The sequence below is a fragment of the Vombatus ursinus genome, unplaced genomic scaffold (assembly GCF_900497805.2).
Source record: "Vombatus ursinus unplaced genomic scaffold, bare-nosed wombat genome assembly UNPS02007284.1, whole genome shotgun sequence".
NCBI lineage: Eukaryota > Metazoa > Chordata > Mammalia > Diprotodontia > Vombatidae > Vombatus > Vombatus ursinus.
The window spans coordinates 5315015-5333629 of NW_020947062.1; the positions used below are offsets into that span (position 1 = coordinate 5315015).

General features: G+C 35.7%; 1 protein-coding gene across 4 annotated transcripts in view; it reads left to right on the top strand.

Moving 5' to 3' along the window:
* The window catches only part of CCNK (cyclin K), a 39536-nt gene that overhangs the window by 6107 nt on the left and 14814 nt on the right, over nt 1-18615 (top strand). For 3 of the 4 annotated variants that reach the window (XM_027849085.1, XM_027849082.1, XM_027849083.1), the window contains exons 2-8: nt 4137-4386; nt 4889-4970; nt 5865-5996; nt 13973-14078; nt 15873-15930; nt 16731-16900; nt 17355-17626. In XM_027849085.1, the coding sequence (XP_027704886.1) occupies nt 4190-4386; nt 4889-4970; nt 5865-5996; nt 13973-14078; nt 15873-15930; nt 16731-16900; nt 17355-17626 (1017 nt within the window). In that variant the 5' untranslated portion in view covers nt 4137-4189. Of the gene's footprint in view, nt 1-3493; nt 3585-4136; nt 4387-4888; nt 4971-5864; nt 5997-13972; nt 14079-15872; nt 15931-16730; nt 16901-17354; nt 17627-18615 lie in introns of all 4 variants that reach the window. The other variant, XM_027849084.1, reaches the window with a different exon arrangement.

Consider the following 18615-nt stretch of genomic DNA (forward strand, 5'->3'; position numbering starts at 1 on the left):
AAGTAATACAAAATAGCTATCATGTTCTCATTACATATTCTTTAGAATAAATAATGCCCTTTTGCTTCAGCCAGTATGCATTCATATAACATGATCTCTAGGCTTTTCACCATATTGGTCACTAAAGATACTCTCTGTGTTCTAATTTATTTTTGCCTTGCTGAAACACTCATTCAGGATATTGTCTGACTTGTAGATCTGATAAGACTTTTACTTTCCCTAGGCCTAGACATTTGGACTCTCCTAAGGCAGCCTTTGATCATTGCCACTGATATATCACACACCACTGATTCGTATTGTTTGTGGTCCATTAAAATCCCAAAATCATGTGTGGATGAACCATTTCCTAACCCTCATCTTTTTACACTTGTGAAGTTGATTTTTGCAACCTATTTATCTCTAGTAAATTTCACTGAATTGGATTTGATTCAGTGTTCTAGCCTATCAAGATCTTTTTTGGGTCTTGACTCAGGCATCTAGCATGTTAGTTATCCGTCACAGCTTTGAGTCATCTGCAGATCTTATAAGCATGCCCACTATGCATTTATATCTAAGTTATTGATAGAAATATTAAATAACATAGGGCCATTTGTAGGTCCCTGGTCCATTCTTCCGAGTAGATAACCACTAATGACTGTTCTTTGGGTCTGACCATTCAGCCAGCTTTTAATTACCTTATTGTTGTTCTGTTGTCTAGTTCACATTACTCCATCTTGTCCACAAGAATAATGTGAGACTTTCCAAAATTCTTTAGGTGAACTATAGTTTTAGCACTCCCCAATCTACCAGTCCAATAATCTCCAATAATCTTTTCAGAAAGAAAATGAGGTTAGTCTAACAGGGGTGGGGAACATATAGCCATAAGGCCACACGTGGCCTTCTAGGTCATGGTGTGCAACCTTTTGACTGAGTCTGAGTTTTACAGAACAAATCAAAGGGCTACACTTGGGGACCCAGAGGGCCACATATGGCTCCAGGCCACAGGTTCCCCACCGCTATTATGAACTGTTCTTGCTCCAGTTATGCATATCTCTTTGAGACTACTATTTCTTTTTCTAGATTTTAACCAACCATTCTTTTAAGAAATACACATCAGAATTTTGCCAGGAATCAAGGTCAAGCTCACTGGCCTGTGGTTTTCAGACTCTTGTTGTTTTCCCTTTTTTGAAAATTGGTACATTTACCTCTCCAGCCCTGCAACTCTTCTCCACTTTTGTCTGAAAATCACTAACAGTGGAGCTATCACATCTGCTAGTTCTTTTTTATTTCCCTGAAATATTGTTCACATGGGACTGGTGATCTTGAATTTATCAAAAGCAGGTAGGAACTCTCTGTTTCTTTACTTATCATGAATACTGTGTTATTAGCCCTTTTTCTTTTCTAGCCCAAGGTGTTTCTCCTTGGTAAAGCTAAAGAGTAGAGTAGATCAGCTTTTTTCTATCTTTTCTTGATCCTTCTGTGACTTAAAAAAATTTTTTAAACCACCTTTCTTATTATCTTTAGTTTCCTCATTCTCTAATACTGCTTAAAAGTTCATGAGTGGGTGTGTGGGAGTGTGTGATCTGTCTTTTTAGAACATTCCCTTTGTCCCCATCTTTGATTTTCTTTGAAATTCTTTGCGGAATTTCATTTTTGCCAGTTCTATACACCCTTCTGGGCTGAATTTTCCTATAGAATTTGTTCCCAGGGCATCCTGTGTATTTTTTAGGCTCATAGATCTAAAAGTGTTAGAGTCTGTTGAATCCAACCTCATTTTACAGGTGAAAAAATGAGACTTAAAGAGGTTGTGGCTGCCCAGCATCATTTGGGTAGTAAGGACTAAATGTGGGTTTTGAATCTAGATTCTTTGACTCTAGAACCAGTACTCTTTCCATTATACCATGCCACCTTCCTGTGAAACCTTTGAATTCTGGAAGGTAGGTCGAGCTATGCCCACCTCCTTCCAGGCCCCCAGCGTTTCTGCCCCCAGCAACTTTATTGGTATGAATCAAGTCCATGATAGAATTTCTCCTTGTTGATTGCTTTAACTATAGAAGGGTAAAATTGTCATTAAAGCAGTTAGGTGGCTCAGGGGATAGAGAGTTGACCCTGGAGTGAAGAAGACCTGAAGTAAATCTGGCCTGAGACACTAACAAACCCTGGGCAAGTCACTTAACCCTGTTTGCCTCAGTTTCCTCATCTGTTAAATGAGCAACTGATTTATGAAGAAGAATAATGACTTCAGTTTAAGTTAAATTTGAGGTGTAAGGTTGTCTGCTGAATTAAATATATCCTGTAGGCAGTTGGACTTCTCCTTAAACATAAGTTAAAAGAATATTAAAATTGTACTTTTTTTTTTTTTAAAGAAAAATGAATTTATTTTCTGTTTCAACCTCAAACAAGGAAGTAGTTACTTTTCTGTCGCTAGGAACCCTGCCTTGTAACATATTTTTATAGTCAAGTATATAAATTTTTTTTTTAAATAGTGCTGTCAAATATATGATCAGCCCAGCGGCACAGTGGACAGACTGCTAGGCCTGGAGTCATGAAGACTCCTCTTCCTGAGTTTTAGTTAGGCCTTGGCCACTGCCTGGCTGTGTGACTTTGGGAAAGTCACTTAACCTTGTTTGCCTTAGTTTTCCTTGGATCTGTAAAATCCGTTAGAAAAGGAAATGGTAAACCACTCCAATATCTTTGCCAAGAAAACCCCAAATGGGGTCACAAAGAGTCAGACGCAACAGAAAACAATGTAACAGCATCAAATATAGTTCACTTGCAAAATAGACTAAGCAGTACACCTAAGTCTCTTGATACTTTACTAAGGCATTTACTTGGTCTCGTTTTGAGGGTACTCCTTTTACACATCCAGAGTGTACACGACTTTCAAATTTCTAGAGAAATTAATTTGTAGAGACAAAATCAGTTTGGACTATATAAATGATCTCTGCAGAGTCTTACAACATAAAACTCTTTCTATGATTTAGGCATCTTCAGTAATCACACTAAGTTTTGAGAAATAAAGATTTTATAATAACCTACACAGAAAAAGAGAGTTAACAGGAAATGTGACACTCAAACATGACAAGATAAACATATGATCTCCCTCCTTCCATGCTTCCCTAGGATTCTTACCAAGATTTCTGCTCATACAAAAGAAGAACCTGTTCCATCAGAGATGTTAGACTGTGGAGTTTTGTATTGCAGCTGTACTTTTTATTCCCCTAGAAGGAAAAGAGTTCAGAATGGATAGGAAGTCACAGAAGAGCAGCTGTAGCAGTGAGATGTGGAGCTTTTAGTAACAAGAAATTCTGGCTCTTAGGGATGCATTGTGATGGAATAATAATGTAGGTGGTACCCTCCTTTCCTTACAGTATTTTAAAACTGGAAGAGACCTTAGAAGTAGATCATATAGCCCATCCTTTACAGAAAAGAAAATTTAGACTCGGGGGATTTATATCTAAGGTAATTCAGCTAATTAGTGATTGAGCCTGAATTAGTATTTCCTGGCTTTTAGAACCCAAGACTTTTTCTACTAGAACATATTGTGTGTTGTAATGGAGAAAGCACTAGCAAGGAAGTCAGTAAGTATACTTGTTCCAAGCTAGGTAAGTGACTTTAAGAATCATTCTATGTAATTTGATCCTTTCATGCAAAATAAGGTTCATGATTATCTGCCCTAATAATTCATGTCAAAGAACTTTGAAAGGTTAAAAAGCCTTACATAAATCTAAAATATTACTCTGCTGCATCATGGGGGAATGAAAGATTAGATTCATCTGAATTGGAGCTCTTTTATTTAAGCAGTAAGTGGAATGTCAGAAGGTATAGAGTAGGAGTGGTTCTTAGCCTTTCTTTAGGAGAAGCTATTTTTTAAATTTCCTCAAAATCTTTTGATTCCTATTGGGACAAGGGAGGGATATGGGAAAGCCTGTAAATGGGGACAGGTAAAATGATTAACAGGTGTTTAAGGCCACTCTCTACTGCCCCTCCCCATGTTCTCCCTACCCTCAATCTGGAACTGCTATCAGGTTCATTTTTATTGAGTGGTTTGGGAACCAGAGCTGTTCTTTCTGTATTTCCAGATCTAAAATAGGTCAGATAGCACAGTTTGATAACTAATGTTGAATTATAATATTTGTGACATTTTCCCCCCCCAGGATTCTGACTTTCTCAGGAAACCTTTTGAATAAGAACAAGTTTACTTCAATAAATGAAGGAGAATAAAGAAAATTCCAGCCCTTCAGTAACTTCGGCAAACCTGGACCACACAAAACCATGTTGGTACTGGGATAAAAAAGACTTGGCTCATACACCTTCACAGTTAGAAGGACTGGATCCAGCTACTGAAGCCCGGTACCGTCGAGAGGGTGCCAGGTTCATCTTTGATGTAGGAACACGTTTGGGACTGTATCCTATTTCTCCTTAAGAGTTTTTTGTTTGAGTAGGCTTCCCCCCACACACACACTCACTCTTCTTGGAACTAAATTAGAAATTATAGATGAGGTTGTATGGTGACTTCTTGGATATGTTTTCAGCAAATCTCTTTAAAGTCTACTTCAAATTTTATTGCAGTAAAGTATTTAGATTAATTCATTGTTTCTTGGCTGTATGCAGATTTTTCCTGTAACATTCCAGGTTTATCAATTAAATCTGTAGGCTTAACTTTTGAACACAATGACTACATAAATAGGAAAATGATCTAGCATTAAAATCATAGTTGATTTATTTCTAAAGGAAATATAAGCTTACCTCTTGTCAAAAGCCTATAACTATATAATTCTAATATTTAATTATAGCTCCTATCTGTGTTAACTTTTGCTGTGGAAAGTCTTTATTTTCCAGGTTGGCTATTTAAGTAAAATCTTGATTTTGAAAGATTCTTCACTAATGTCCTTAACTAGAACCCCAGACACTATGATACCCTGGCTACTGGAATAATTTATTTTCATCGCTTCTATATGTTTCATTCCTTTAAACAATTCCCAAGATATGTAAGTGTCTGTGTTATTTTAATTTGATGTTTCTTGTATTGTTTTCCTGCAGTATTTACTTGATGAATGCTTCTTTGTCTTTGTAACTTTGTTTTCCTAATAGTAAGAACAAAAACTCTTATGATGTAGATTGTAGAGGCATTTTAACATTCCTTCCCCTAGCAAAGCATTATTATACTGTGGTATAAGTTACTAGTCATATTTGCCTGGGGGCAGAAAAAGTTTTTTTGTATGTGTGTTGCTGAATATACCTTTTATTAATGCTTCTTTAAACAGCATAAACAGAAGCCAGGTAAGTAGTAGTATCCTCATTTTAAATTTTAGTGTGATTAGGGTATAGACTAAGATGAATACCTTTTTGTTTATAGCTAAGAGCTGCCAAAATGAAAATAAAATTTAGATTTTACTTCAGCTGTTACTATTTGTCTGCCTTTCCCAAGATAGACATTGAGTTTGTATATGAAACCCAGAAAACAATTAAGAAAATTATGTTAAATCAGCTTTTAAAATCAGTCTTTTTGTGCCAAACAATGCATTTTTTATTGTATTGTTTTTTTTTTTAAATAAAGCCAGGAACTAATGAGTCTTTTAATAAAACCATCTTTTTAGTACAAGGAAAAAATTTGTTTCCATAGTTATATTTGGCATTGATATAAGCAGATTGGTCCAATAAAGTTCATCCAGATATTTTAAACAATTTGTGAGAGACTGATCTGCATGTGATGAACATGTAAAATATTATTAACATCTTTGTTCTCTGAATAAGTAAGAGAGATAGGGCCAGAGTAAACCATTTGTTTTTGTTCCCATAATTACTTACAATGTAATAGTCTTACACTTTTTTTTTATGTTTGTGTGTTTTTTGGTGTGTGTGTGTGTGTGTGTTGTCTATAGGTGACAGGAGCGTGCTGTCTCTTTTTGGCAGGGAAAGTAGAAGAAACTCCTAAAAAATGTAAAGATATTATCAAAACAGCTCGTAGCTTATTAAATGATGTACAGTTTGGTCAGTTTGGCGATGACCCAAAGGTAAGGTTAACATAACCTTCTTATCCTCCCTCCCCTCCTTAACTTTCAGTACTTAAAAAGTACTTTGTAATTACTTTAGTGTCATTACACCTTTCACTGACATAGACTGCAACTTTCAGTGCTTTAGGTGGATAGTTTCTTAAGTTACCTTGATCAAAACATTCATTAGCTGAAAGCCAAATTTTCTAGTGATAAACCTGTCATCCTTATCTAGGGCGGTTCTTAGATCACAATTCTGTCTATTCCTTGGTCTGTATTGGACCCATTTTAGCTGGTTTCCATAACTCCACTGAATCTCTCTTTTGCGAATTAGCACCATACCAATTAAACCAAAACTTTCAGTCCTTTTCCTTGATCAGAATTGAAGCTTCTGTGACTTTGGAGATCTTAGCAGTCAGAGGAGCAATTGTGCAAATAGAGACCATCCTTAGTGTACATGCGAGTGTGCAACAATAGAATGGCCTACTAAGCCTCCTGAAGAAAATCTCCACTATCCTTTTATTTTTGCATATGTATATATGTTTATGTTTGTTTGTTACATTTTTTTAGTTCCAAATTATTTCCCTTCCTCCCTACCATGCATCAGAGAAGGCTACCATTTCTCTCTCTCTCCCCCTCCCCCTCTCTCTCCCTCCCTCCCTCAGTCTCTCTCTCCCTCCCTTCCTCCCTCAGTCTCTCTCTCCCTCTGTCTTCCTCTCTCTCTCTCTCTTTGTCTTCTTCTGTCTCTCTCTCCCCCTCTGTCTTTCTCTCTCTACCTCCCACTCACACGCACACACACAGTCACACACACACCCATGCTTCTACTTATCATTTCTTTCTCTAGGGGTGGCTAACATCTTCCTTTGTAGTTGATTTGAGTATTTATATTCCATTACAACCATATACCACAACTTGTTCAATCATTCCTGAATTGATGGGCATCCCTGCAGTTTCCAATTCTTTGCCACCACAAAGAGAACTGCTATAAATATTTTAGAACATAGAGACTTTTTTCCTTTTTCCCTGATCACCTTGGGAAATAGACCAAATAGTGGTATTGCTGGGTCAAAAGGTATGTACGGCTTTATAACTCTTTAGGCATAATTACAGATTGTTCTCCAAAAATGGTTGTATCATTTCACAGTTCCACCACCAGTCCCAGTTTTTTCACATCTCATCCGACATTTTTCATTTTCCCCTTCTATCATTGTAGCCAATCTGATAGGCATGAGATACCTCAAGTTGTTTTAATTTGCATTTTTCTAATCAATAATGGTTTTTAGAACATTTTTTCATATAACTATATATAGTTTTGATTTCCTCATTGAAAAACTGCGTGTTTGTATCCTTTGACCACTTATCAATTAGGGATGACTCATATTCTTATAAATTTGACAGAATTCTTTATATATATGAGGTGTGAAACCTTTAACCAAGAAATTGTCTATAAAGATTTTTCCCCTAATTTTCTACTTTCCTTCTAACCTTGACTATGTTGGTTTTATTTGTACAAAACCTTTTTGATTTAATGTAGTCAAAATTAGCCATTTTACATCTCATAGTGTTCTCTTATTTCTTATTTATTGATAAATTCTTCTCTCCATAAGTCTGATAGGTAATGTATTCCATGTTCTGATTTTCTTATGATATCTCCCTTTATATGTAGGTCGTGTATCCATTTTGACCATATCTTGGTAAATGGTGTAAGATAATGATCTATGCCTAATTTCTGCCAGACTGCTTTCCAGTTTTCTCAATAATTTTTTTTACCAGATAGTGAATTCTTATGCCAAAAGCTTAAATCTTTACATTTGTCAAACACAAAGTTAATTACTGTAAGCATTTGCTATTATGTATTGTGTGTCTACTCTGATCCACCAGATCTCCACTATCTCTTATTTCTCTCTGTACCTGCATATTATAATGAATTAACTAAAGACCTCCTGCCCCAAGTCTTTACAGACTTCTCAGAAATTTTCCACTTAAATCCATTCCAGTTACTTTTAGGTGCCTTTACTTCTAATTTTCCTAGATATTTTAATTATTTTAGTTCATTTACACAAAGAAAATAAAGTGGTATGGCAAAATTCTTCTCCTAAAATTAAATTTTGTATTTGCTTTCTGATTTGAGATAATCTTAAGTACCAGATACAGATTCTTTCTCTCCTCTCCCCTACTCCCCTATCCCTTTAGAGTCTTCTAGGAAAATTATCTCCTAAAGTCTCTAGAGACTGGCTTCAGGTTTGTTTAAGAACTGAGCATTTTCTTTCACTCTTCAGGGAATAAAGAGGGGTGATAGTGGGATGTTTTGTGCACCAAAAAGTCTACTTATCCTAAAAACCCAATTGGATATTCCATTGTTTTCAAACCACATTTTCATGAATATTTAATGCATAGTAAACAGATTTCCTTTGAGTTAATTTCTGCAAAGGGGAAATCTTTTGCTTCATTTTCTCTCTCTACACTCCCAGCCTGGACAGAATTAGGAGCATAAAGATAAGAAAAGGGTCCCAGTCTTTTTCCTATGGATTCTTGAAACAGATTTCCCCTTAAAAGTTTAATGAAAGGATAAGTGGAAGTCCCTATTTTGCAAGAAAGTTAGGACAGCATCAGAATTGCAGTAACCACAGACAGAGCTGATTTAAGTCAAAGTTTCAACAGTTAACTTAAGCATAAGCAATATTTCAATTTCAGATTCACCCCAGAGTCAAGGATGTTATATGTAGGCCATTTCTGCAGTTAATATATATTTCTTTTCAGAATTTAACCACACTAGTGCTCCTATATCAGAAGTAGATTTGATCAGGAATAATTTTACTTCAGAATTTACAGGCAATTGCCAAAAATTAGAGTTACTGGGATTTGACCAGAGTTAACTTGAGGCATCCCATAATGGTCACTGACCACTCAAGGCAGAATTGAGGTTTATGTCATTAGCGACAGAGATCCTTCCTCCCACTTGAGGATTACGTCAGACCAGATCAAGACTGCCCAGTAGTCAAGACAGTGTGTTATTTAAATGACAGCCAATCAAACTATCACGTCAACCTGACAGATCCCCCCAAAATGATTTCTGACTCCCCAGTGTAGGATTGGGATTTATTTCATATTTGTGTTCTTTAACCAGACTAGACTGTAAGAGATACCAAAATTGATATCTGACTACTCAAGGCAGAGATAAGATTTATGTTAGATTTTTAACCAGACCTAACCAGGACTACTTAGGAATTTAGACGGGGTGGTTAGCCAAGACAGTACAATACTAACAAATGACAGTCAGACAAGTCTCTCATTTGCCTTTCGTAAATTAGGTGAAAGGTCACAGGGCTTGGAAAATTCCTAGTCCTAGCCCAGATATTCACCAAGAAAAAGGATTGAAAGAGTAGGCTCTTTAGACCTCAGCATTTCTCAGCCCAGCCCTTATTTTCAACTCCTGAATAACAGTGCCCTGTTCATCAGAGACATCGATGTGGCTGCCAGTTTGAGCATTCTAAAATTTAACAGTTTATGTCTGACTGATTACTCAGGGGCAAGAGGTAAACAAAGACAAGTACATAAGGAATTTCTCTGTAAATTTCCTAAAAGGAACAGCAACTTTATCAGTTTCCCGCCCAGAAATCTCCCTAGGGGGCAGCTAGGTGGCACAGTGGATAGAGCGCCAGCCCTGAAGTCAGGAGGACCTGAGTTCAAATCCGGCCTCAGACCAAACACTTGGCACTCACTAGCTGTGTGACCCTGGGCAAGCCACTTAACCCCAATTGCCTTAAAAAAAAAAAAAAGAAATCTCCCTAGGTAAATTTTACTTTGTGTACTCTAGATGCCATCAGGACTGGAAAATTCAATCTTGATCCAATCTATCTGTCCCTTAAAATGGTCACCATTTTGACATAAAAAAAGATCCAAGGATTTGTTCATAGGTACTGCTGCCAGTCATACTTACTATCATAGAGAAACATTTTAGTAACTTGGAGCATAGATCCATGGTATACGAAAAACACTGGGCCTTGAGCCTCAGTTTCAGCAACTTTATATAGACCTTAGTTACATAAGCAACACATACAGTGGAATTTTACAGGGAGCAGAAGATATTTGTCTGCATAACATATACATCAAATAAACACATCAAAGAATAGATGGCAGAAGAGGAAGCTCTTCATCAGTGAAAATCATAAACTGGTTAGTCAACATTAGGGATATAACTGGAATTTGCAGACTATTAACTAATTTTATTTATAACTATGCCTAGTTATTTGACATGCTTATCTTAAGTAAATAAAGCTGAATGAGAAATTCTGTCACTAACCAGTTTATCACCATAAACCAGTTAAACATTGGAGCTAAAAGTTTGATGTCAAGCTAAATTCTTCATGCCCTAACTTGTGATGTTCCTTGCTGTCTCAAGCAAGTGGTGACAATAGAGGCAAACCAGAAAAATTCTTTTATACCAATATATCTATATGTTGGGGCACAGTCCACCGCTGCTCCTAGAGACAGAAACCAGGAATGTAGAGTCAAATATCTGGGGTTTTCGTTATCCATAGGTGATTATCAGAAATGACAGATAGCAGAGCCATACCCTGGTTAACTTATGAAATCAGGCTAACAAACCTTGCTGACAGAAGTTGATTCTCCTTTAGATATCAAGTAGCATCAGATATGGATTAACATGGATCACTTAGCTTTTGTAAGCAATTTAAATATAATTATTTGATAGGACTTTATTCTGGCTTGAGGTACTCCCTGCTCATGGCATATTGACTTAGAAAATCACAATTTAACATTACCTCTGTTGTATTATTTTTATTTATTTTGTTAAACATTTCTCAGTTACATTTTAATCTGCTTTTTTGAGTTGCTTGAGTTTGACACCTCTGCTCTAAGGGACTACTAAGAGGTGAGATGTGTGGAAGTATCCATTTTTGAGGGTCTATTTTTTAGAACATCGGTTTCATTCTTGTGACTTTGGGTGAGTCAATCTGACCTCTCTGCCTACTTTTCTTCATTAGTGAAATGACAGCATTATGTCCTCACTAAGCCATTAATGCCTCCCTAAGTATGTGGCAATTTGGATTTAATTTAAAACATGAGAAACAAGGGATCCACCCCAAAGAGATCAAAGAAAAAAATTAAAGGTCTCATAGACACAAAAATGTTTATAGCAGCTCTTTTCATGGTAGCCCCAAACTGGAAACTAAAGAACTGCCCACCTTTGAGAAAATGGCTAAACAAACTATGGTACATTAGTGCTATAGAATATTATTGTACCATAAGACATGATGAAATGGACAGTTTCAGAAAAACTGGAAAGACGTTTATGAAATGATGCAGAAGAAGGAGAACAATTTATTCAGTGATAGCAACATTATAGACCAAAAATTTTTTAGAACTCTGATCAGTGCAGTGATAAACCTCAAGTCCAATGGACTGATGATGAAGAATACTACCTACATCCTTCAAGACTTGAAATGCAAAATGAGATGTTTACATGTGGGGACATGGCCAGTGCAGGAATTTGTTTTGCTGGAATATGCACATTTATTATGAGGTTTTTCAGTTGTTGCTGCTGCTGTTTTTAATTGTTCTGGAATGGGGAGGTAATAAATACTTGTAAAAATAGAAAAGGGTTAAAAAAGGGAAAAAGAAATCCAGTAAATGCTTTGAACTATGAAGATGTTAGAAAACAATATAATAGTACTTTTTGTAGTTATCAGTTATGATGTCTACTTTGAAAGTAACTAAAGTTGACTAAGTTCCTTGCTCTTGTGTTAATTATAAACAGAAGAAGTCAACTCTACATGAAATTTTAATCCATTTTTGGATGAAGGGTAATAACAAGTATACAATTTTATCAGGACGATTTCAAGCTTTAGGAACATGGTATATGTGACTGTTTTATTTTTAAAGAGTTGTAGGACACTGGATACTTTGCCAGTTATAGGCAAAATGTTGCACCTGCTAACATTCATAACATAAAAAGAAGTCAGACACTATCATCTTGTAATTCTATCTAGTTTGCAGGTGGCTGACGATAGATTATGAGATCAAGACATTTAGTAATAGGAGGCAGTTTCTAAATTTAGAGGAATTTTGAAGCCACTGGAAACAAGTGGTGACAAAGCAATAATAAAATAAAATCTTAGCATAACATTTTTATACCATACAAATATTTTTTGAAGCTTCTAATTTTTTTTAAGCTTTAAATGGGAACTTGAAACATGGGGCTTACTGTTTGGAATCATTTAAATAACTGCAATCTAAAATTAGCATTTCCTTCCACCTGTTAATGATGTATTTAAAAAAATAGAAACTGAAGTGTAACTTAGCTTATAGATATAACTCTTCTGTGTTAAATTAGCTGTTTCCTACACTTAGAAATCATGACATTTATCTTATCTGATGTATCTTCAAAATGTCTTTCATATATATGTATGTGTGTACATACTTACATACATGTGTCATGGGTGCTCAAGAAATTTTGCTTATTAACTGTTCATTATCTGAAACCCTTAATTTTTCATTACTGTTAGTAATAGCCAGTTCTAATAGACCACATCTATAAAATTAGAAAACGAAATCATTGAGAATTTTAGCAAAACATGATATAGCATTCACTCTAATGCTTTGCCATATGTAACATATATTCTTACTTGTTTAAAAATATGTCATTCTAAGCATGTTTTTATATGTCATTAAAGAGATTGAATTTTTTTTCATGAGTTACAATACTTTACATGAGTATACATGCATGCACAGACACATACAGCAGCCTTACTATAGCAATATCTTTCCATGTGAGCTTACTTCATGGGTAAATTACCTGATAGCAATGTCCCTTTGATGTGTCAGTAACTAAATCACCGTGCACAGACCTGCTCGATTTAGGTCTATGATTTCTAGTGAAGTCTTTATCTCTTAATAAATATATAATGTAATCCAAGTAATATTCCTCATCTTGCAGAATTTGGAAGTTCAATAACTGAAAAATTGGACATTACCCGAAGCCTATCAAATTAAAGAATTTTGAGGCTGAAGTGAATACATCCTAGTATCTGTTACTGAATTATGATATTGCTGCTGCTATCTCATAGACATTGCTCTCTTCTTTATGGTTGTGAGGTTCAGAGCAGCCTAGGTTCCCTTGGAATGCAAAAAAAATTATTGTGTAGCTCAAGAGAGGGAGGGTTAGAATGAAAACAAGTTGTCAGTGGAAGAACATGGGTGTTTGAGTCCATGATATTGTAAAATATTATGTCTTGTAAAAGCCTCAAAGCAAATGTAAACTATAAATTTGATATTAATGTTAAAAGAGTCACATTTAGAGCATTAAAGGACCTTAGAGGTCATCTAATCCAAATACCTCATTTTACACATGTGGAGGGAGATAAAATGACTTGCCCAAAGTCTCTCAGATAGCGAGTAACGGAGATGAGATTGAAGTCCAGTTCCTGGGACTCCAAATCCAGCTCTGCCATTCTACTCCCACTGTTTGCTTAAACATTCTTTATGTATGAGGTCAGATATTTTTACATTGCCTTCATTACCAGAGGTTTTCAATTATATAGGATAGATCTCTGATTTGAAATAATGGTCTATTTAAAATTGTAGAGGTTATTCAACTTTCTAGTCCAGTGTATTAGCTAACTTATCCAGTATTTGTTTTTCCCTATCCAGTTCTTCAGGAGGTACATGAATTACTTATGAAATTACAGAATTTAGGTGTTAAAAGCATAACTAGAGGGGCAGCTAGGTGGCGCAATGGATAGAGCACTGGCCCTGAAGTCAGGAGGTCCTGAGTTCAAATTTGGACCCAGACCAAACACTTGACACTTACTAGCTGTGTGACCCTGGACAAGTCACTTAACCCCAATTGCCTAAAAATAAAAATTAAAAAAAAACATAACTAGAGATAATTAGAAAACTTAATTTTCAAGCTGTGTTGAGATGTGATTGTAAAGAGTATCATAATGTCCTGGGTTTTTTGGTATATTTTGTCTTAGGAAGAAGTTATGGTTCTGGAGAGGATCTTATTACAGACCATAAAGTTTGATTTGCAAGTGGAACATCCCTACCAGTTCCTCCTCAAATATGCCAAACAGCTCAAAGGTAAAAGAATCCATGTTTTTGCTAAACAGAATTTTATAATTCAGAATTCAAGTACAGCCTCCTTTTGACTTTGTGGGCTTAATTGGATTAGCACTTGGTGGCACTCTTTCATTTTCTGTTTCTCAAAAAAAAAAAAACCCTTAGAAGTAAAGGAAATGGGATATAGTGGAAAGAGTTATGGATTTGGAGTTAAGAAACCACTGTTATATTCTCAGCTCTGACACTAACTACCTGAACAGCTACAGTCAAGTGACTTCCCCTATCTAGACCTCAGTTTCTTTGTTTGTAAAATAGAGGTGATGATATTTGCCTTATTGACCTCACTAGGGTTGTAAGGATCAAATGGACTAATATGTATGAAATACTTTGTGCTATAATAGTAATAGATCACTTTTAGACAGTATTCTACAGTTTATATTGTTTTTCTCACAACAGTCCTGTTAAGTGGGTTATCTTTTTGTTTTTTGGGTTTTTTTTGGTACAGACTTGTGACTTTGTTGATGTGGGAATCCCCCACAACTTAGAGTTTTAGATTATGCTGAAAGATTAAATGACTTTCCTAGGATGACTTAGCCATTGTTTGTCTGGAATAGAACTTGAATCCAGGTCTTTCTAACTTGGAGGCCAGCTATCTTCACCATGCAGTATTGCTTCTTATATCTTACTTTAAAGTTTACAAAGGGTTTTCTTCAAAATAATCTTTGATGTACTATAGTCAATTCAAATCATCATTTCAGTGCTTACGATAAAAAAAGGCAAAAATAGACCCTGCCCTCAAGGAACTTATTTTCTATTAGGAGAGATAACATGGTAACAGCTATGTTCATGCAAGACATAGGGTAAATTGGAGATAGTGTCAGAAGGAAGGCACTAACATTGAAGCGGACCAGGAAAGCCTTCTCACAAAAGGTAGGATTTGAGCTGAGATTTGAAGACAGTCGGGAAACCAGCAGGCAAGAGACATGCAGAGCATCTTAAGCATGGGGTGCACTCAGTAAAAAGGCACAGAGTCAGGAGATAGAGGGTAGTATGCTGCTAGAAAATAGAGGATTTGGAGCAGAGTACAGTGTCAGAAGACTAGAAAGGTGGAGAAGGAGTCAGGTTGTGAAATGACCTTAAAAACCAAACAGGATTTTATAATTTGATCTTGTAGGAAATAGGGAACCACTGAACTTTACTGAGGAGTAAACATCATGAGACTTCAGGTAGATAACTTCACCAGATGACTAGAGGATGGACTGAATATGGGAGAGGTAGTATTAGCCCCATATTAAAAATGAAATAACAGACTTCTGGAAGACAGGCCTTCTAACTGGAAATCTACTGCTGTATCTGCTACATCACATAAATGAAATTTGTTTCTGTTTGGTGGTGATACTAGAGACAGATTATCTGCCTGCATCCAGATATGACAAGTGCTCTGTAAATTTCCTGATAGTACCTTGAATTTACAGACTCCATTTCTTTAATAAAATTCATTGGAGATTTTTTAATAAAAGGGAAAATTAGGAAATAGTCTACAGTAATTACATTACATAAGTACATTAATCTTCCACAAGTTGTATTTTTTTGAATATGTTCAGTATGGTGAAAGAAAAAGATGAAAACATAAACAGGAATTGCTCCTACTCAAATTTTTAATTATTCCTTGCCTATCTGGCAGTTAGGGATTTTTTGCTCTTTGTATATGGTATTCCCTATTTGAACAATACTTCACTTTTGTTGAGACACTCACTGAGCACTTAGAACTTTTGCCCCTATATTCTTATTAACTTATTCCTTTTCTTTTATTAGGTGATAAAAACAAAATTCAAAAATTGGTTCAAATGGCATGGACATTTGTAAATGACAGGTAAATTTTACCAGTATATTAAAAAATGTAGTATAAATATGATATATAGTCTAAGTTTTTAATAATTGGTTTGAATAATCTAATTTATGACATCTCAAACTACATATTTAAGAACTCTTAGCAACTAGATCATTCTTGATAGTGGTTTTAGAACAAAAGTTCTTAACTTAGCTTCCATAAAGCAGGGGGTCCATGGTAATGAATATGTTAAAAACTCCTATTTTAGAGCCATGTTAGGTTAAATAACTCACTCTGTTTAGCTTTTCATAAAAGGACATTTTTTAAATGTTAGCTCTATTTTATTGTAATTACTTAAAGGAGTATATTGATAAATTTAGGAAGCTAAAAGGTGGCTCTAAAATCAGGATTTTTTTTCCCTTATGACTATCTCACTTCCCATAATTTATGCATTTTACTTATCTTGGTTTTGGATTCATTTTAGTAAGACAACATGGATACTACCTCTTCTATAGTGGTGGGGGACTCTGGTTTTTGTACTATTATGTATGCTGTCAGACATAGTTGGTGTATTGCTTGGTTTTGATGAGTGACTTTTTTTTTCTTTTTTAATCATTGTTAGAAGGACTGACTCAGTGGGTAGGTGATGGATTAGGGGTGTATTTGGAAATGAATACAGTGTAAAAACAATACATTGATAAAAATAAGATTAAAATGTCTAAAAGAAAATTACATAAATATAATTGTTTCCTAAGTGTTTTACTACTGGAGGTATCCTGTGAACTTTGGATATAGTTATGTGACTAACTGCATTTAAAATGACTCTTTCTTTATTATTCTAGCTTGTGTACTACATTATCACTACAGTGGGAACCTGAGATCATAGCAGTAGCAGTCATGTACTTGGCAGGCCGTTTATGCAAATTTGAAATACAGGAATGGACATCAAAACCAATGTACAGGAGATGGTGGGAACAGTTTGTTCAAGATGTACCTGTTGATGTACTAGAAGGTACTGTAAACTTGGCCATATTTGGTAGTGGTCTCAGTCAAACTTGACCAAAGCTGCCTTTTCTTTTAAAAGGCTTAAATTAAATTAGCCTTATTTTCATCTCTTTCCCTTTCTGTCTCTCTTTCTCTCTGAAATACACACCCACCCACCACACACACAGACACACACACACACATATCTCCTGTGAACTTCAGAGGAAGCTAGAACTAGATAATACTAGAGCTGGATTGCAGCTTCAATGTTTAATCCAGCTTCCTCAATTTCCAGATGAGGTCCAGGAAGGTTCTTTGCCTCCCTGTTTGTGGACAGTGGTGTGTGGGGCTGAGAAGAAAATGAAATCTGTAGTTGTTAAAAGGCACACAAAAGGATAATGGTCTAGATTTTATCTCTTTAAACATGAACTTTATTTGAGATATCAACTTTAAGATGAACTTGATCTTTGTACTTTTCTTAGACATTTGCCACCAGATCCTGGATCTCTATTCACAAGGAAAACAGCAGATGCCTCATCATACTCCTCATCAGTTGCAGCAACCACCATCTCTTCAGTCAACACCTCAAGTGCCCTCAGTACAACAGTCACAGCAATCTCAAAGTTCTGAACAGTCACAGCCACAACAGAAAGAGTCCCAGCAGACAGCACAGCAGCAGCAACAGCAGCAAGCACAACAATCTAAGAAACCGTCTCCTCAGCCTAGCCCTCCCAGGCAGGTTAAACGATCAGTGGTAAGTTCTTCTGGTTATTGTTGAAATGGAGAAATTCTTTTGCCTTTCCTGTTCCTCCAAATCCATCTTTGTTGCCATTTAAAATGGTGGTGACAGCTTTGAAATCATTATCTTACTCAATATTAATTTAGAAACCTAAAGCTAATGGGTGAGTAGATATTAGGATTATAGACTTACCCTCTCATTTTATAGATGAGTAAACTGAAGCCCAGAAAGGGTAAGTAACTTACCCAAGGTCACATAGATAGTGGCAGAGGCAGGACTTGAATCCAAATTCCAGAGCCATTGTTCTTCCGTTGTAAAAGAACTATCTAACTATTCAAAATTCATTCAGGTTTACAGGTCCAGACAGACTACTTCCTAGGGTACTACTGATGTGAATGAAAAACCATGTCATTATTCTTTTAGAAATCCAGACGAGAGAGAAAGATGCCAAAACACTACAGACAGTAGGTTGACTCTCTTTTCAGAATTGAGAAAGGAGAAATGGGAACAATCCTGAAAACTATAGGTTCTAATATCCTTAAATGGATAATAAAACATGACTTGTGAGCATTTACTGAAGAAAGAGGCGATTGCTAGAAATTAACATGAGAATCAACCTTTCATATTAAACCAAACCTATTTCTTTTGAGAATTTCTGGCCTGAGTTATCAAATTTAGGCTATATGTATTGCATATTTGTATTCCAGCAAGCTATTTGACAGTTTCTTATGGAGGTTTTGTGGACAGAAAGGAAAAATGTAATTGAATGCTTAAACAGTTAGATGGATCAGCAGCTGCTTGAATAATGGTACCAAACATACCAAATGACAAAGTACACTGATATTATCCTGGAAGAAATTCTCTACTCTCAAATTATGATTATGTACTTTGTCCAACATTTATTCCCCTTTACTAAGGACATCAGCTTATTTTGAGAAAGAAAGCTTTTTCATGGAATCAAGAAATGTAAAAGATGGAAAGGATCTTAGCATCTACCTCCTTAT